The sequence below is a fragment of the Schistocerca gregaria genome, chromosome 2 (assembly GCF_023897955.1).
Source record: "Schistocerca gregaria isolate iqSchGreg1 chromosome 2, iqSchGreg1.2, whole genome shotgun sequence".
In the NCBI taxonomy this organism is placed as follows: domain Eukaryota; kingdom Metazoa; phylum Arthropoda; class Insecta; order Orthoptera; family Acrididae; genus Schistocerca; species Schistocerca gregaria.
This window is the reverse complement of record NC_064921.1, coordinates 375,531,376-375,553,100: the sequence shown is the minus strand read 5'-3', so window position 1 is coordinate 375,553,100 and position 21,725 is coordinate 375,531,376. Positions and strand designations below refer to the sequence as shown.

At 40.2% G+C, this 21,725-nt stretch overlaps 1 protein-coding gene across 2 annotated transcripts in view; it reads left to right on the top strand.

Moving 5' to 3' along the window:
- LOC126320104 (2-phosphoxylose phosphatase 1) overlaps nt 1–21,725 on the top strand; it is a 114,721-nt gene that overhangs the window by 21,253 nt on the left and 71,743 nt on the right. For both annotated transcript variants that reach the window (XM_049993755.1, XM_049993754.1), the window contains exon 3: nt 8,700–8,907. In XM_049993755.1, the coding sequence (XP_049849712.1) occupies nt 8,700–8,907 (208 nt within the window). The remainder of the gene's footprint in view (nt 1–8,699; nt 8,908–21,725) is intronic.

Sequence of the window (21,725 nt, the reverse complement as noted above, 5' to 3'; positions counted from 1 at the left end):
CTTGCAGTACCTATGTCACTCACAACGTCATGCTTACAAATTAAGCACCTCTCTGCCACATATTTAACATAAAAGCTCACTTAACAACTGGGAAAATTAAGCACTTAATAAACTGAAAATAACTCCACTATACAAACATGAGCTCAGGAAAGTAATTTCGTACACTTTCGAAAGAGAACTGGACACCAATATTATTAGAAATTCACATCTGTGTTCCATGCAGCGTTAACTCTCTTTCTGGAAAACAAACACCCCGGGCTTGTCTACACACTGTGTTGCCAGTGATTCATAAGAGTAGCTGCAGAAGGGTACGTATAACTCCATGAAAAACCATGTAATTGCTTTTTATATTACAGTGTGGTAGAGAGAATGAAGACCTGTCTTTTAGCTCTTCATTTTTCAGACCTATGAAGGAGGGATGCGCATGACCACAATCCACGTATTTCCCTACTTCATGCACCTAATCTCTACATCCACCTTTCCATCCTGTTACACCTCCCCAAAACACAATGTATCTCTTCATATGGTTCTACTGCATTTAGATGTGGTACACACATTTAATACTTGTTCTTAACCTACATTATTTAACAATATGCATTACGTTTACACCATTCAAACACCATTTTTAATAGTCTGCAAGTTTTACATCCCTTCCAGAGCAGTAACTATTTGTCCTAGTGAAAAAATAAATAGGTCATTTTCTTGTAGGAAATTTTATGTGGTTTAATTTTGTACTGAGAAAAATTTTCACTATAAGTCATGGTTTTTGAAATTTTCAAGGAAAAAAATGATCTTTACATGCCTGCCTTTCCCCCTCTCCTCTTGCCCCCTCCCAACCATAACCCACACCCAATGGTCATGATTTTTGTTCCTCACTGCTATCATGCACACAATGGCAGAAACATGTTTGCTGCTGTGCAGCATTTACTGTAACCCCCCCCCCCCCTCCCCTCCACACACACACACCTCTTTGCCCCAAATATACTCAATGAATAGTAAATAATAGAGATTATGTTATTTAATTTGTCTGTGTCCATTGAAAAATCTATCTATCAAAGCAAAATTAGTACTGTCAAGTAAAGTAAATCTGTTGGCACTAATTCTTAGCTCTTGATAAATGGTACTTTTAATGGTTATTAAAATGTTTTTTTTTATTTTTTTTTTTATCTTCAGATATTTTCTGGCACCTTGATAGTTGCATTTGTAACAGAATTCAGGATGTCATTCTGATCCACAGACGTGGGAGCAAAGCACAAATGTAAATTATTATCCTCCAATATGTTTAAGGAGTTAATCTTCTGGAAGAGAGAGAGAGAATTTCTAACCTTTTTTTTCAGCTGTCCCTGTCAGATACAAAGTTATTGACTGAACATACTTAACTTCTGGTCAGTGAATACATTCTCTGCTTTAGCTGAGTTATCGCAGAACACATTTGTAAGATAAGAGGTGATGAAGATGCACAAAATTACGTAAAATGCTTGTCCATAAGTCAACACTGTGGGAGATATTTCTTAGTGTAAAGCACATCAAACTGAGTTTCTTAACTAGTCCAGTTTTACAGCAATAGATGTGTAGGAAACTTCAGAGTATCAGTTTAAGATTCAAAGAAATTCCACTACAGGAAAGAATATCAAAATCCTAGTGATCAACAGCTGGAGCATTCACGACAAAGTACTGTAAAGTTTGAAGTTCTCCTAAAAACTAGTGAAGCTCATGTAACATTTGGTAGAAAAAGCTAGTACAAACCCAAACATTTTGAGAAATTTTAATTATATTTCAATAGGTAGGCACATGAAAAATAGAAGTGGTGTATTGTCTGGCTGCTGGGAAACTTAAAGCCACCAATACAGAAATTGAAGCGACATGTGAGGTTGTTTGTGTAAGACTAATCATACCAAGGGTGGGTATAAACTTTTAATTGGCTCTTTCTCTCAGTAACCATACTCACTCATAGATGCAATGGAAAACTTTAGAGAAAACTGGTTTTGTTAGTATGTATGTTCAGCATTCATACTGTCATCATCGGATAATACTTTAATCAACCAAGAATCAATTGTGATAGTTATAGTTTTTTGAGTACTGAGCTTGACAAGACATCCTGCAAAACAATACTCAATGCCTACCCTGAAAACAATCTACTCATACAACACGTAGTTTGGAAGTCCACTCATGATGGAAATCTGTTGGCTCTAATGCCAACAAATACACCTGACCCCTTTGGGGATGTCCATGTCCTTATTAGAGACCCTGAGATAATTGTTGTAGCAGTGATTACCAAAATACAAAGTGAAATTATTGATAGTAGTGTATATGCCATTTTTCTTAAGGACAATTGCTTGGCAAGGTGAACAGTGTGTGTTTGTTGTGGGGGAGTATATCCATATTGGTTGTTCTGTGATTACAACTCAGCAAGCATTTCACTCTCAGTTCAAACTTGACCAACATGATTCTGTTCCTGTGAAAAAAACTGTTTGACTGTGGGTATCAAACTTTAGAGCATCAGGTTCTGCACTAAAAAGAAAATCTACTAGCTGACCTTGGACTCTTAACAATTCCAGAAAATGTGGTGCATGTGAACGTGTCTGTCCAGCAGTCTCCAAAGTGTTGAGCCTTTAAACATGCAGCTGCCCTGGGATTGTCTGATAGGGGTGTAAGAAAAATCCTGCTCAGAGATCTTCACATGCACCCTTTCCAAATGACTGTTACAGAAGAATTTAGTAAGAGAGCTATGTGTGAGGAGAGCACTGTTTTGATTTCTTCTGATGATGCCCACCTCCTCTTGCCACGTACTATAAATAAACACAATTTTGACTACTGGGCAGCAGAAATCCTCAGGCATTTCACCAACGACCACTTTGCAATCATCGTATCCCAGTTTGGTGTGCCACTGTTAAATTTAGTGTGTGTGTCCGGTTTTTTTTTTTTTTTAATAAGAAAATGACATAATGATAATAGTTAATTCAAATTGATACTGCCACATGATAGAGACCAGACTCCTACCTAAATTAAACCAGTTTGTTGGGGACTATGAAGAGGGAGAAGTCTGATTCTAACAAGATGGAGCAACACCTCACATTTCTTGGCATTCTCTAGAAATTGAGAGGAGTTGTTTCCTGGATGTGTTCTCTCTTCTTGAGGAGGCATCATGTGGCCCCCGAGGTCATCCAGTTTATCATCCTGTGATTTTTTTTCTTTTGGGATACTTAAAGGTTCAAGGGTACAACCATCACCTCACAACCTTGCAAGCACTTCAGGAGGCAATTACCCAGGAAGTGGCTGCCATTTCACTGGAAATGACACAAAGTGCTATGGATAACGTCTGGAAAAGGCTTTGTCTACATGTCAACAACAGAGGGCATAATTTTAAAAACCAATTAATTTAAAATGGCATAGTATTTGTTCTTCACAGATAAAGTATTTTCATTGTATCTTTCTTTGTAATTAATTTTAAAAATGTGGTAAATATTTTTGCCATGTGTTATATATGTTCAATAAGCTAAAAAAAGAGGTATTAATGTCATATCTAAATGAAGAATTTGAAACTCTTAGCTCTAGACACGAGCATGTAGAAGAATTGTGGCTCCAGTTTTAAAGAAGAGTTGACCATTTGTATGTACCAATTAGAACAGTTCATGATGTGAGGGATCATTTGTGTAAGTAATCATTGTAAAGAAACTTCAAAAGAGACAGTGACTATTGCATAATAGGCATAAAACAGGGTTATAGGTAGAGAAATACTAAATGAGATGTGTTTGGATGTAAAAAGGGTAATGTGTGAAACCTTCAGCAACTATGGTGGTAAAATATTATCAAAAAATCTCTCACGCAACCCAAAGAAATTCTGATCGTATGTAATGCCTGTTAATTGTAGCGAAGTTAGCATCAAGATTCTCATGGATGACACAGAAACAGAAGCTGATGGCAGCAAAGCACAAGCAGAAATGCTTTACTCCATTTTAAAACATTCCTTTACAAAGGAAAATCCAGGAGCATCAACCCAGCTCAAGTCTCATACACTGCTAAGAAGAATGATATAGCTGTTACTGTCATTGGCATTGACAAACAGCTGAAATCATTAAACCTGACCATGGTCTAGTGCCCTGTGAAATGTCTGTCAGATTCCATACAGAATTTGTGGCTGAGTTAGCCTCTCTATTATCTATAATATACTATAGATCCCTAGATCAAGAAACTGTGCCCATAAGTTAGGAGGAAGAATTGGTTACAACATCAACAAAAAGGGTAACAGAAGTGATCTGCAAAACTACTGTCCAATATTCTTCATATCCATCTGTTGTAGAATCTTAGAACATACACTAAGCTAAAATGTAATGAGGTATCTCAAACAGAATGATCTCCTCCGAAAACTTCTTTCAAGTGAAACTCTTGTTACACTTTTCTCACAAGACATACAGAAAACCATAGCTCAAGGCAGGCAGGTAAGTGCAGTATTTCTTGACTTCCACACAAACACTTATTACCAAAACTATCAAGTGAAATTTTTGACTGGATTGAGAATTTCTTGGTAGGGAGGATACTGCATGTTTTCTGGGATGAAGAATCGTCAACAGATACAGAAGTAACATCAGCCATTCCCCAAGAGAGTGTATTGTGACCCTTACTGTTGATGCTGTATGTTAATGACTTGGCAGACAATGTTACTAGTAATCTGAGAATATTTGCAGGTATCTGTAATGAAATGCTGTCTAAAATAAGCTTCACAAACATCTAGTCAGCTCTTGATAAGATTTCAAAGTGATGCAAAGATTGGAAATTTGCTTTAATGTTCACAAATGTAAAATTAACACTCATAAAACAAAAATACTTTTTGACTGCAATATCACTGAGACACAATTGGAAATGATAAACTTGTACAAATACCTTGGTGGAGCAGTTTGTAGGGATAAAAATGAAATAAAACTTCCTGGCAGATTAAAACTGTGTGCTGGACTGAGACTCAGACCAGGACAAAGTTCGAGTCTTGGTCCGGCACACAGTTTTAATGTGCAGAAGTTTCATATCAGTGCACACTCCACTGTAGAGTGAAAATTTCATTCTAGAAACGTCCCCCAGGCTGTGGCTAAGCCATGTCTCCACAATATCCTTTCTTCCAGGAGTGCTAGTTCTGCAAGGTTTGCAGGAGAGCTTCTGTGAAGTTTGGAAGGTAGGAGACGAGGTACTGGTGGAATTAAAGCTTTGAGGGCGGGGCATGAGTCATTTTTGGGTAGCTCAGTTGGTAGAGCACTTGCCCGCGAAAGGCAAAGATCCCAAGTTTGAGTCTCAGTTCGGCACACAGTTTTAATCTGCCAGGAAGTTTCATATCAGTGCACACTCCGCTGTAGAGTGAAAATTTCATTCTATAAAATAAAATGATCAGAGGTTCAGTCATAGGAAACGCAGGTTCATTGATAGGATACTAGGAAAATGTCATAAAAGTGTACTTCATGTATAAAAGAAAATTTTCCACTGAAAACTGTGTAGAATTTACAAATATCCTATGTAGTGAGTCAGGGCAGAAGTGCTGTCTAACAAATACAAATGATGCATGTAACACTTTTTCTTCAATTTTCATGGGATATTTCAAAATGTGCTTTCCAAAGAAGCTGTCCAGAATCACATCACCTCACAATACAAAGCCAAGTTCTTGGATCACAGTTGGCATTAAAACTGCTTGTGGAACTCTAAAAAGACATTCACAACTGAAGACATCTACAGATCCACAGTTCATAGAATATGTTAAGAATTACAAGAGGGTGTATCTAAAAGTAATTGCCAAGGCAAAATTTATGAGTAATGACAACTTAATAAGACAGTCTGATAACAAATCAAACTCCATATGGGGTACTGCAAAGACTGAAACAGGAAAGAGATGCGAAGATCAGGATATCATTCTCAAAAACACAGAAAATGTCAATATTAAAAAACAAGATTTGCCAAATTACATCAACAATTATTTCAAAAATTCAACTTCATTAAGCTCAAAATTTAGAAACCAAGGAAAACCAGAATTTCCAAAAGCTGCTTGTAGCATGAGGATAGATCCAACAGATGAACATGGAGTGTTCAAAGTAATAAAAGCTTGAAACCTAAAATGTCAGCAGGAGTAGATGAGGTGCCTGTTTATATCATAACAATGACAGCTGCACAAACTGCAAGGCCCTTGGCATACATAGCCAACTTATCATTTAGTGAAGGAGTGTTACCAGAAAGGATGAAAATGTCAAAAGTGGGGTCATTATTAAAAAACGGCAACAAGCAAAGGCAGAAAACTGTTGGCCAATATCCCTCCTTCCAGCATTTTCCAAAATAATAGAAAAATTAATGAAGCACAGAATCAACAAATACCTAAAAGACCATAAGTTATTAAATAGAAATCAACGTGGCTTGCAGGCAGGTAAAAATACAGAATCAGCACTAATGTGTTACACTGAACAAATAGTCAAAAATCTAGAAAAAGACAACAGCTTAGTAGGAATAAATTTAGATCTCTCCAAAGCATTTGGCACTGTCAGTCACAATATTCTTTTAGAAAAACTGGAAGCATAAGGTATTCATGGGACAGGGACAAAGTGGTTTGAATCATACTGTCAGATTACTCTAACCACAAAATAAATTAAGTATCAGATTGGGGATGGGGGAGTGGAAATAGGAGTGCCACAAGGCAGTATTCTAGGTCCCTTACTTTTCCTTGTCACATACATGACTTTCACACCTTAGATGGAGCAGCAAAGGCCATAATATTCGCAGATGACACTAGTGTGATAATAGGTGCACCAAAGCAGATGCTGCAAACAACTACTGATCAAGTAATAAAGAATGTCCACACTTGGTTCAGTGCAAACTGGTTGACATTAAATGCAAATAAAACAAATTATATGCAGTTGGGAAAATATGTCAAAATCTGTTGTTGGGTGACAATGCCATAGACAGAGAGGCATCAATAAAATTGCTCGGGATTCATGTAGATGAAAAGCTTAATTTTAGTGATCGTGTAATGAAACTTGTGCAGAAACTTAACTCGACCTATTTTGCACTTAGAATTATTGTCATTTTGTACTGCAGAGGGTGCCAGGATGCCATATTTTGCTATTTTCAGTCTCTTGCAACATATGGAATAATATTTTGGGGTTCCACCATTTATCATCTAAAACAAACCGTTCTGTTACAGAAGAGGCCTATCTGAATAATAACACACAGTTATCCACAGATACAATGCAAACCCTTATTCAACAAGCTTAAAGTTCTAACAATACCTTCCTTATATATATATATATATATATATAAATGTGTTTTATATGTCAGGGCCCACCTTGCAGATTTTCAGACAAATGCCGACTTGCATAACTACAATACTCAAAATAGCACAGCACTCTGTACTCAGCAAACAAAAAGAACGCACTCACACAGGGATGTGAGCCATATTGCTACAAAACTTTACAACATACTGCTGGCCAACATCAGAAAGTTAGAAGATGAAAACAGATTTGAAGTAGAATTTAAAGAATTTCTACTTGAACAGTGTTTTTACTCAGTAAATGACTATTTAGGTCAATAAGTCATTCTAATAATATTTATATTAAGGCAAAACTGAAAACACTGTCTTCCATCCCCTAAAGTTTCTGTTAATTTTTTAAATCTGATGGAGAGTTGTTGAGTGTGATAAAATCTTTACTGAATAGATGTAGTGAATATAAGGGCTTCCTGTTTAGAAAAGACAAAAGTAAAACCTTGGGGCTAACAGACTATGCAGTTACAATACTGTTGTATACATGTATAAAAAGTTGTATTACTGTGTCTTGTATGACCAACTATTATTCTTTGTACATTTTTTGTACAATTTTGTATGTATTGTTCTTTGTACTACTTAATGTAAAATTTTCTATGTTCCTTTTTCACAAATTGCTTCCCATAAATTTACATGTACTTTTGGAAAACACTCATACCATATTTATTGTCTACAGATGGATAAATAAATAAATAAAAAAAATTAAAAATACATGACGTATGCCTGGTCTTGCTTTGCCTGTGGTTATTCCTTTGCTTTTCCACTTCACAATCACATCACTAAGAGTGGACTTGAAGAGTTTTAGAAAGGTTGAAATGTCACTGATGGATTTATTAGTCAAGTGACATCCAATTAGTAGTCCATGTGTGAAATCACTGAGCTCTCCTGAGTGACCCATACTAAGTGATGCTTTCCTGACAGCATGTACCCACATCTCTTTTTACATTAGTGTGACTGCCTCTCATGTCATCAAGTCATCAATTCCACAGTACCTAAGGGTGTCAGGATACTTTTGATCTGATAGTGAATGTCAATTTGTCATGTGCTAAAAGAAGGGCTTTGATTTATGCCATATGATGAACTTCTATGGACTAGTAATTCTTTATTTAATATGTTGTTGAAAGTACAGCTGCAGAGCTACAAATAGTTAACATGTCTCCATATAATGAAAATGTGTAATTGTGTGGCTTTTAGTCCATAATGTCATCCAAATCAAGAACTTTAGTAATCCAGTGTATTTTATAATCACAGTCTAAAATTATCACTCAAATTTATAAAACAAGTTTCAGTTGTAACTTAGCAGTCACCTGCAGGATCTAATCATTGCAAATTTTACTGTCACCGTCTTCTAAAACAGATTAATTGCCAGACTGTAATTGTAACATGAAATATGTTTTTCTGTATCCCTGTACAGGTCAAGTACCTAGCAACAATCTGTCACTGGAAGCCATATTGATATTCTTGAGGCATGGAGATAGGGGTCCTCTCTCACATGTTCGAAACGTATCAACTGTCAATTGTGCAGTTGATTTATCAGGTGTTGATCACGACCGCACAGTACGACAACTCCAGCAGCTTCTACACAACGCAAGTTCGCCCCAATTAATGGGGCCATTTCATGGGTAAGAAATTACTCTTTCTAATAATAATATTCTGTCTGTCTTAAGAGGCTGGTTACTTTTTTTTTGGGGGGGGGGGGGGGGATTAACTGCCAACGGTCTTGCTGCAGTGGTAACACTGGTTCCCATCAGATCACCGATGTTAAACACTGTCAGGCTGGGCAAGCACTTGGATGGGTGACCATCCGGTCTGTCAAGCACTGCTGTCAAGTGGGGTGCACTTGGCCCTTGTGAGGAAAATTGAGGAGCTACTTGATTGAGAAGTAGTGGCTCCGGTCTTGTAAACTGACATACAGTCAGGAGAGCGGTGTGCTGACCACATGCCCCTCCGTATCTGCATCCAGTGACACGTATGGGCAGAGGATGACATGGGGGCAAGTCAGTACTATTGGGCCTTCCAAGGCCTGTTCAGATGGAGTTGAGTTTTAGTTTTTTAAATTTAACTAAGATTTCTGTGAAAATCAGAAATGCAGTCTAAGATACTACATCTAAAGTGAAGAGTCTCTTTTAAATAAATCACTTTTTGTTTTGTGAAAATAACACAGATATCTGCATATAGAAATTCAATGCGTTTAGTGCAGGGAAGTAAGAGTGCCTTTTGATGTTACAGCTACTGAAATGTAAGAACATATTGGTCACATGCATCTATACTCTTCAGAAAATCAGTAGAACAAGTTTAAGCTGCTTCCCTGATGAAGAGCTACAACCTCTGCAGGAAGTATGTCCCTTGTAGTCAAATGTTCATATACAAAACTATTGTATTTGTCAGAGTCATGTAACCTCTCTGCATCTCTTAATCAGGGAACCAGGGATCTTTTATTTGGTCTGTGTACGCTCACAGAGAATTAATAGAATGCAATGCTAAATTTCCATTAGTTATATCTGACAGTTTCCAAAAAGTGATTTGTGTACTGGTATGAAAATCTGTACTAGCATTATCAACTGTGTTCTTGGGGAGTATAGCTCGACATTTAATTCCATTCCAAAATATGATAATGCGGAATTCTAACCCATTGTTCCCTGCTGTCTCCCCATAGGGTAGGGCATACTTCAGTTAAATTAACTTTATGATTGACATTTCAGCTAGATGAATGGTAGGGGCCAACTGATTGCCTATTGAATTTCGTTTTTGAGTACCATGTACTCACTGTGAGACCTAATTTGCATGTATATAATGCAGAGCCTTGTCAAGCATGACTGGTTCCACACCTGCAGCATACTACAGTCTGTCACAAAGTTATGTTATTCAAGCTATAATGGGATGCTAGAGATGATGTCTCAAACATTGTTATAATAACAGAATTTGCAAAAATTCCAAGGCAATGTTAACAGGTCTTTTGATGAAACCATCATAAAAAATAATAACATGATTACCATATGTTGCTCCACAGCCTGATAAAAATGTAGGAGCTTCTTGCATTTTGCATTGACACCTTGGGCATGTGGACCCACATCAGTTTTGTTCTTGTCTCCATACAAACAGGTTCATTAGGTGCAATGAACTGAGATTACAATAGAGTCCGGAAAGTAGGGAGAAATCACCGTATTACTTTGTTTGCCATACACGCTACAGACTGCACTTTATATTCAAATCTAGCAACAGCTGCAGAAAATATTGTCCACAAAAGTTGTAAAACTCAACATGTCACTTACATAACTGAAGGTGTGAGATAAATAAGGCTTCATTTAGTGCAGGGGTGTCCAACCTGCAGCCTGCAGGCTGCATGCTTACCAAAGCAAGTATCAATGCAGCCCAGGAAGTGAGCAACTATCAGAAAATTTGTAAAATAGTAATAATAATAATAATAATAATAATAATAATAATAATAATAATCCATAACATCCTGTTTATGTAAAGTTATGATAAATTGAATTTGAAACTCCTACCTCAAGATGTCATTCTCTCTTTGGTCCAGCCCACTCTTAACATTCGACATCTGTTATGAACAGTATGGATACAGTGCCAGAACATTTCCAGATGGAATCCATAGAGCTGCAGCCTGACATCCAATTAAAAGAAAAAGTTGATCATGTATCTTTGTTGGACTTTCACAAATCATACCTGCCCAGAGACAAATATGCCCTGCTGCACACTCATACATTATATATGTCATCTTTGTTTGCAAGCTTGTACATTTGTGAACAGATTTTTTCAAGAGACAAGCACACAAAGAGTAAAAATACTACCAAAATTTCATCTAAAAGTCTTGAGAACACCTTGAGAATTGCAACAACTTTGATCAAATGAGATACTGATACATTTCCAAATTCAGGGACAAATGTCCCATGTTGTTGTTGTTGTGGTCTTCAGTCCTGAGACTGGTTTGATGCAGCTCTCCATGCTACTCTATCCTGTGCAAGCATCTTCATCTCCCAGTACCTACTGCAACCTACATCCTTCTGAATCTGCTTGGTGTATTCATCTCTTGGTCCTCCTCTACGATTTTTACCCTCCAATACTAGATTGGTGATCCCTTAATGCCTCAGAACATGTCCTACCAACTGATCCATTCCTCTAGTCAAGTTGTGCCACAAACTCCTCCCCACTTCTATTCAATGCCTCCTCATTAGTTATGTGATCTATCCATCTAATCTTCAGCATTATTCTGTAGCACCACATTTCGAAAGCTTCTATTCTCTTCTTGTCCAAACTATTTATAGTCCATGTTTCACTTCCATACATGGCTACACTCCATACAAATACTTTCAGAAAAGACTTCCTGACACTTAAATCTATACTCAATGTTAACAAATTTCTCTTCTTCAGAAACGCTTTCCTTGCCATTGCCAGTCTACATTTTATATCCTCTCTACTTCGACCACATCAGTTATTTTGCTCCCCAAATAGCAAAACTCCTTTACTACCTTAAGTGTCTCATTTCTTAATTTAATTCCCTCAGCATCACCCGACTTAATTCGACTACAATCGTATCTCCCATTTCATCTTCATCTACATCCTCTCCCATTTCCATAATATTGTCCTCAATTCCCTTGTATAGACCCTCTATATACTCCTCCCACCTTTCTGCTTTCCCTTCTTTGCTTAGAACTGTTTTTCCATCTGAGCTCTTGATGTTCATACAAGTGGTTCTCTTATCTCCAAAGGTCACTTTAATTTTCCTGTAGGCAGTATCTATCTTACCCCTAGTGAGATAAGCCTCTACATCTTTACATTTGTCCTCTAGCCATCCCTGCTTAGCCATTTTGCACTTCCTATCGATCTCATTTTTGAGACATTTGTATGCCTTTTTGCCTGCTTCATTTATTGCATTTTTATATTTTCTCCTTTCATCAATTAAATTCAATATTTCTTCTGTTACCCAAGGATTTCTACTAGCCCTCGACTTTTTACCTACTTGATCCTCTGCAGCCTTCACTACTTCATCCCTCAAAGCTACCCATTCTTCTACTGTATTTCTTTCCCCCATTCCTGTCAATTGTTCCCTTATGCTCTCCCTGAAACTCTGTACAGCCTCTGATTCTTTCAGTTTATCTAGGTCCCATCTCCTTAAATACCCACCTTTTTGCAGTTTCTTCAGTTTTAATCTACACGTCATAACCAATAGATTGTGGTCAGAGTCCACATCTGCTCCTGGAAATGTCTTACAATTTAAAACCTGGTTCCTAAATCTTTGTCTTACCATTATATAATCTATCTGATACCTTTTAGTATCTCCAGGGTTCTTCCATGTGTACAACCTTCTTTTATGATTCTTGAACCAAGTGTTAGCTATGATTAAGTTGTGCTCTGTGCAAAATTCTACCAAGCGGCTTCCTCTTTCATTTCTTAGCCCCAATCCATATCCACCTACTACATGTTCTTCTCTCCCTTTTCCTACACTCGAATTCCAGTCACCCATGACTATTAAATTTTCATCTCCCTTCACTATCTGAATAATTTCTTTTATTTCATCATACATTTCTTCAATTTCTTCGTCATCTGCAGAGCTAGTTAGCAATAAACTTCTACTACTGTAGTAGGTGTGGGCTTCGTATCTATCTTGGCCACAATAATGCGTTCACTATGCTGTTTGTAGTATCTTACCCGCATTCTTATTTTCCTATTCATTATTAAACCTACTCCTGCATTTTGTGTTTCTAACCCTGTAGTCACCTGACCAAAAGTCTTATTCCTCCTGCCAGCGAACTTCACTAATTCCCACTATATCTAACTTAAACCTATCCATTTCCCTTTTTAAATTTTCTAACCTACCTGCCCGATTAAGGGATCTGACATTCCACGCTCTGATCGGTAGAACACCAGTTTTCTTTCTCCTGATAACGACATCCTCTTGAGTAGTCCCCGCCCGAAGATCCAAATGGGGGACTATTTTACCTCCGGAATATTTTACCCAAGAGGACACCATCATCATTTAATCATACAGTAAAGCTGCATGCCCTCGGGAAAAATTACTGCCATAGTTTCCCCTTGCTTTCAGCCGTTCGCAGTACCAGCACAGCAAGGCTGTTTTGGTTATTGTTACAAGGCCAGATCAGTCAATCATCCAGACTGTTGCCCTTGCAACTACTGAAAAGGCTGCTGCCCCTCTTCAGGAACCACACATTTGTCTGGCCTCTCAACAGATACCCCTCCGTTGTGGTTGCACCTACTGTACGGCTATCTGTATCACAGAGACATGCAAGCCTCCCCACCAACAGCAGGGTCCATGGTTCATGGGGGGGGGGGGGGGGGGGAATGTCCCATTAATCCCATGAATTGTAATTAACTTACACTGACCAGCCAGAACATTATGACCACTGACCTACTTTTGTTATAAATCTGTCCAGGCAATAGCAGTGTCACCTGGTGAGGAATGAGTGTTAGACACATGAACAATGCATGTCGTATCTGTGTTCATACTGTCCCTGTGTAGAATGGAGAAGGTGCATACTCTGTCTGAGTTTGACTGATGGCAGACTGTGATGTCCAAGAAGCTTGGCATGAGCATTTTGGAAACTGCACAACTTGTTGTGTGTTCAAAGAGCTCTGTGGTGAGTGTCTTCAACATGTGGCGAAACCAAGATGAAACTACATCCAGATGTCGTGGGTTGGGCAGCCACCCCTCATAACAGATACTGGACATCATAGGCAGGGTAGACAGGCAAAACACAAAAGGCGGTGAAATGTGGCAGAACTAACTTCAAATTTTAATGCTGAGCAGATACCGAGTGTGTCTGAACAGACAGTGCATCAAACACTTCTAACAACCAGCCTCCGCAGCTGACAACTCTTTGCATATGTTAATGTTAAATGTTAACATGGTGACATCATCAACTAAAACTGAAATGGGAAAGTGACCATCAGCACTGGGCATTAATGCAGTGGCAGAGAGCTGCATGGTCTGATGACTCCTTATAATTTCTTCATCATTCCAAGGGGTAACATGAATCTGTCATCTTCCAGGGGAACAGCTCCTTGACACCTGTACTGCTGCTGGTGGCTCCATTATGCTCTAAGAAACATTCATATGGGCATCCATGAGTCCAGTGGAGCTCGTGCAAGGCACCAGGATGGTCAAGGAATATGGTACACTAGTTGCAGACCACGTACACCAGTTCATGGCGATCATGTTTGCTGACAGCAGTGGCATTTTTCAACAAGATAATGCACAATGTCACAAGGCCAGAAGTGTGAGGAGTGGTTGAAGGACCACAGTGGCTGGTTCCAATTGGTGTGCTGGCCCCCCAACTTGCCAGATCTGAACCCAATCGAACACATCTGGGATGTGATTGAACATTGCATCTGAACTCATTGGGAATTAGGTGACTTATATGTCCAGATGTAGTACCAACTCCTCCAGTGACCTACTAACACCTCATTGGTTCTATGAACAACATGTCACCACTGTTATCCATGCCAAATGTGGTCATAATGTTCTGGCAGATCAGTATACATGTAAAATTATCAATGAAATCTCATATATAAAATGTCAGATTAACTCCATGTTCCTTTTATAGAATAAAGAATCAGAAACTAATAAATTATAAATTACTTAAATGTGTTAATTACATACCTTTGACTGCATCCCTCTCTCGTCACCTCCAATTTCTTTTCCCTCAGCAGTTAGTTTGAGTGTGAAGCATATTATTTCTTCTTCCAATGTGGCCAAGATAAGGTAAAATGTTGGACACCCCTGATTTAGTGTGAGAAATTAATGTCTTCCTTTAAAGCCCTCACACAGTTTGTCTTGCGTGCATTTCTCTTATTTTATTTTTTATTTAGTGACTTACAAGAGCACATTTCGGATCTGGTCTTTTGTAAGAATGAAGGGTGGATATGAATTGTGCTTCACAGTGGACTACACTACATTTATCCTCCGTGCCATGTCACATTAGTTTTGTTGTGATTGTGATGTGACTTCCACACTGTTGTGACATGTCTATTTATCCAATAGTATGTCACCTCAAATATGACTGTACAAGTGGAATGTTGGAGACAACTACACAAATAAATAATCCAAGTACCATAATTATATTTACAAGGTCCAGTAGCATTAATATGACCACTGCTTCAGTTCATCATCAATGTGCAATAACAACTCAGAGACAGCAGGTCGGCAGCACTAATAGTGGAGGCTATATAATGCATTTTGGGGGGGATGCAAAAAACAGTACAGTTATTGTTATGTGGAAACCTAGTAATTAATCTGATGTCCAAAGGGGCATGATCATTGGCTTTCAGGTCCTGGGTTGAAGAACTTCCAAAATGACAAAGTTTTTAAACTGTTTACATACCACATAGTTAAAGTATACCATGCATGGCAAACTGGTGCTATCTGAAACCAATGTTGAGGCTGCTGCGGTGAATTGCAGATGAGAGATGACAGGGGTGAACAATAGCTGTGGAGATGTGTCCCAGTAAATAGACAGCTAACTGTTGAGCAACTTGCTACCAAGATGAACCACAGGAACCAACAGTGTCTCCTGTTCAGTGAACGTTGCTGCATGTGGGTCTCCAAAGCAGGTGCCTGGTTCTCGCACCCATGCTGAATGTTGTTCGTTGGCGATAAAGGCTACAATTTGCACATCAGTACTGAGTCTGGACGCCCACTCAGTGGCTATAGAAGGCCTTTTCAGATGACAGATGGCCATTGGCACATACAGCATGAAATGGCGGAAAGCAAATACCCTGCAACAGTCATTGGAAGGGTCCAGGCCAGAGAAGGGAGCATTATGGTCTGGGGAATGTTTTCATGACCTATCCTTTGGGACCGTATCCACCCTGCATGTCCCGTCACCACCAAACTCCCTGGATTTAAACCCAATAGAGAACCTGTGGGACCTCAACTAGGTTGTTTCCACCATGGATCCTCAACTGAGAAAACTAGCATAGCTGGCCATGGCACCTGAGTTGTAATGGCTCCACAGAACCTCACTGACTCTCTTCCTGCACATCTTACAGCAGTCTGTGCTGCAAAAGGTGGTTATCCAGACTTTTCATAGGTGATCAAATTAATGTGACTGGACAGTGTATTAGAACACTCCAAACAAAACCTAGAATTCTGGTATAACTGAACACAAATCTCTCCTTTTGGAACAGGTAACTTCAAATAACTAAGTCCATAACTAGACAATGCAATCCAAGTCTGATAGATCCTCTTACAAGTCCACCTCTACCAAGTTGCATTCTGAGATGGCTTACTTGAGGTCCACTGTACTGGCAGTGGTACTGCTCGCCGATGACTGCCACAGGAGATAGCATGCTGGCTTCCTGGCATGGGCTCTGAGTTTGGACCTCCACGAACTCACTGTACTCACTAAGGGCTGAGTGTAGACTGACTGTTGAAGCCTGGTGGCACTGGCTATATTATCGTGTGGATGAATACTTTCACTCCGGGTGACTGATTGCTGCTGTTTGTGATGACAGCCAACTTGCTTATTGGCTTCCAGTAGTTGATTGGTATCTACGGAAGGCACGGCACTGTAGTTCTATTGGCCGTTGTGCTCTCTTAGGGCAGCTGTCACTATCAACCTTGTTGAACAATCGGACTTGTGATTATGCAACCAGGAATGTCATCCTGTATCACAGGATGTCACCTGGCGAGTGCTGGAGGATGTAGCTTTCCTGCCACCTCATGTGAATGGATTTGCCATTGGTGTGGTCTGAAACTGCAACTTGGGGGACGTTCATCTGGTGCCCAGTCATCAGTTGATGCAGCAGGCTGCTGCCCCTGGGCAGCAAAGCAGCAAAATGTCCTCTTTCCCCGCCCTCACCCCACTCCTCCTGCAGGAAGACAGGACAAAAGCACATGGAACTGAAAATGGTTCTTTGATGAGGTGAACCAAAAGAACTGATGCATAAGCATAGGTCAGCTGCTTATGGACAGCAGGCGCACTCGGGTCAGCCCACTTGGCACCGACAGTTAAATGAAGGCCCAGACAGGTTGTTGCCGTAACACAGGAGGGAAGCCAGGAGCACAAGAAGCATCGCAGTACTGGAACACAGACCCAGATACAAGGTGCAGCCCATTGAGCCTGGAAGGCCTACCTGGTAATGCTGCAGCCCTGAGAAAAGCGAACCTAGAATGAGAGCAAAACAGAATAGTGATATCCACTCAAAGAGCCACAACAGAAGGGCCCTACATGGAGCCCAGTGGCAGATGGAGAGAGCTGTCATTAGGTCCACCCAGAGTGTCATAGTGGAGGTAAGGCATATGGAGTTGGTCATATAGGATGACACAGGATCCCGTAGCACAAAATGAGCAGTGGTGTCCAACATGATGAGTGAGACAGGCCATCCACCTTGTAGATCTGCTGAAGCACCTGTGTGATTGGGGGGGGGGGGGGGGGTCCTTAAGTTGTCCCAGAAAATGATGGTTACCCAGTGGAAGTATCTGGGATGCCAACCAATTTGCATCCCATAGGGATCAACTGGAATGTAAGGGTAGCTGAGACCCTAGCATCAGTGTCTCCAGTCCAGGCAGGAAGGAGGCAATGGGTACCATTGTTGGTCACATCTGAGATCCTTAGGGGGGGGGGGGGGGGCTTGAATCATGGACACAGAAACCCAGACACTGGAATAGATGGCCCAAAACGTTAGCTGATGTATGTGAATATGTGACAAGAAACTGCACTTGCACACTGACTCAACAGTACTGTACTTGTACATGACAGCTACCACGAATTGGTTCTTGGCGATTGTTATTGTGAAATGAATTCATATACTGTGACTATGTATTGGTGTCATTGACTAATGATAAATGAACATTCACCTTAACAAGTTTAGCTATCCAAGCATGCCCCCAGGCTGATCCAAACTCCCATATCCCATGCAGTCATAACCCCTATGCTTACATGTTCATGAAACTAAGCACAGGAAGACAACTTGTTTTGTATCATCATTTTAGCCCTGCCAGACACAATTACATCATTAAAGGTGGCAGTGCCTGTGTTTATATAGTAACGGCGTTTTTACAATACATTGTGTTGTAGTATATGCAGTTACTACATAAACACAGCCACTGTCACCATTGCAGTTATTACTGATTTTGAGAGTATCTGAAGAAAACAATTATGGAGAACCAATTAAAGCATAAGTATATGCATCAACAATAGACTAAGATAATCCAGTATCTATTTGAAATTCAACAAAATGTCCATTAACGCCTAAATTCACAAAAATTGCTTCAACAAAATGTTCAGTAACTGAGGTCATGGAACGGATGAACAAAAGAACAATTAGGTTCATCATTATCCACATAGTGTGTAACAAAATCTACAGTAGAACAAACATCTTGAGTAGCCTCACCATGAGAATATAGTAATCAAACAAAGTTTGTATTATTGTCAAAACTATTAGTATAAGAATCAGTTTCCTGAGCCTGAGTAGGCAAGTCACATGAAAATAAAGGATCACCTGTAACAGCAGGTGGATCGATATGGCGCAGTATCTGTGAACACACTTCAGCTTTATGACCCTGGTAGTGGCTAAAAAGGCAGTGCAGACATATGAAAGGATAAGATGGCCTGTTATGATAGATGAAACACTGGGCACAAGATTTGATGGGGGATACCAGATTACCGGCAAGTGACATCTACTTGTTCTGTGGTGTAGCCCAATGCTGTGGTGACAAGTGACTAACAGAGGAGCAGAGTCTGGGTCTTGATGACTGTCCAGTGCGTAGGTGGCAGATGACCAGCTGAAGGGTAGGGGTGTGGGGGGGGGGGGGGGGGGGATAACCTGAGGTGTGGCACTAGGTCAAGGAGACTGACTCTGATGACCTGGCTGAACACAGTGGGTAACTGCATTATACTGAAAAGTCATCTAAAACACAATGGAATTATCACACTGAATTGCCTGTGCAGAGCTGCGGTGCTTTTGCAGAAGTTTGCTCCATGATTAAACAGTCACTTAATGAGGGATTGTACAGACAAAGGAGGTTGCTCCAAAGCAATGAGTGCGGAGTGTGATAAGTAACATGTCCCTGACTACTGAATCTGCAAAACCTGGCATAGGTCAGATTGTAACACGTTACCTGGAAGTCATGAGCTAGGCCTTGGTTCTCTAGATAGAAACTTCCACATGGGAAAAATATATTAAAAACAAAGATTCCAAGACTTACCAAGTGGGAAAGCGCCGGCAGACAGGCACAATAAGATAACACAATAACACACACAAAATTTTGAGCTTTCGCAACCGGCGGCTGCTTCATCAGGAAAGAGGGATGGAAAAGGAAAGATGAAAGGATGTGGGTTTTAAGGGAGACGGTAAGGAGTCATTCCAATTCCGGGAGCAGAAAGACTTACCTTAGGGGGAAAAAAGGATAGGTATATACTCGCGCGCGCACACACACACACACACACACACACACACACACACACACACATATCCATCCATACATACACAGACGCAAGCAGACATATTTAAAGGCAAAGAGTTTGGGCAGAGATGTCAGTCGAGGCGGAAGTGTGGAGGCAAAGATGATGTTGAATGACAGGTGAGGTATGAGTGGCGGCAACTTGAAATTAGCGGAGATTGAGGCCTGGTGGATAACGAGAAGAGAGGATATATTGAAGGACAAGCTCCCATCTCTGAAGTTCTGATAGGTTGGTGTTGGTGGGAAGTATCCAGATAACCCGGACGGTGTAACACTATGCCAAGATGTGCTGGCCGTGTACCAAGGCATGTTTAGCCACAGGGTGATCCTCATTACCAACAAACGCTGTCTGCCTGTGTCCATTCATGCAAATGTTGCTGGTCATTCCCACATAGAAAGCGTCACAGTGTAGGCAGGTCAGTTGGTAAATCACGTGGGTACTTTCACACGTGGCTCTGCCTTTGATCGTGTACACCTTCCGGGTTACAGGACTGGAGTAGGTGGTGGTGGGAGGGTGTATAGGACAGGTTTTACACCGGGGGCGATTACAAGGGTAGGAGCCAGAGGGTAGGGAAGGTGGTTTGGGGATTTCATAGGGAAGAACCAAGAGGTTACGAAGGTTAGGTGGATGGCGGAAAGACACTCTTGGTGGAGTGGGGAGGACTTGATAAAATCCTGCCCCGAAATGAGATCCATCCTTCATGAAATCCTATATTATAAACGAATTTTCAAGACTTACCAAGTGGGAAAGTGCCGGTAGACAGGCACAATAAAATAACACACAAACACACACACAAAATTATGAGCCTTCACAACCGGCGGTTGCTTCGTCAGGAAAGAGGGAAGGAGAAGGAAAGATGAAAGGATGTGGGTTTTAAGGGAGAGGGTAAGGAGCCATTCCAATCCCGGGAGCGGAAAGACTTACCTTAGGGGGAAAAAAGGATAGGTATATACTCACACACACACACACACACACACACACACACATATATCCATCCATACATATACAGACACAAGCAGAAGATTCCAAGACTTACCAAGCGGGAAAGCGCCGGTAGATAGGCACAATGAATAAAACACACAAACACACACACAGAATTTCGAGCTTTCACAACCGGCAGCTGCTTCGTCAGGAAAGAGGGAAGGAAAAGGAAAGATGAAAGGATGTGGGTTTTAAGGGAGAGGGTAAGGAGTCATTCCAATCCCAGGAGCGGAAAGACTTACCTTTTCCACCTAAGGTAAGTCTTTCCGCTCCCGGGATTGGAATGACTCCTTACCCTCTCCCTTAAAACCCACATCCTTTCATCTTTCCTTTTCCTTCCCTCTTTCCTGACGAAGCAGCCGCCGGTTGCGAAAGCTAGAAATTTTGTGTGTGTTATATATATAATCTAGAGAATCTTGGAATCTTTGTATATGTCTATTGCTGCCACAGTATATATAATCTAGAGAATCTTGGAATCTTTGTATATGTCTGTTGCTGCCACAGTATATATAATCTAGAGAATCTTGGAATCTTTGTATATGTCTGTTGCTGCCACAGTATATATAATCTAGAGAATCTTGGAATATGTCTGTTGCTGCCACAGAAAGGATATCGCGAAAATATTTGCCTAGTTGTTTTACGTCTGAACAACGCAATTCACTCAGATGTAAAAGTTGCCTTGTAAGTTCAAACACAGGAGTACCAGTGGTAGTGAAGAAAAATGTATATTTCATTACATCAACTTGAAGTTCATACTCAGTGAAGTTTTGATCCAAGCAGTCCACGTAGCACATCCAATGGTCTCATGATGGTATGAATATCAAGAGCTCAGATGGAAACCCAGTTCTAAGCAAAGAAGGGAAAACAGAAAGGTGGAAGGAGTATATAGAGGGTCTACACAAGGGTGATGTACTTGAGGGCAATGTTATAGAAATGCAAGAGGATGTAGATGGAGATGAAATGGGAGATATGATACTGCGTGAAGAGTTTGATAGAGCACTGAAAGACATAGGTCGAAACAA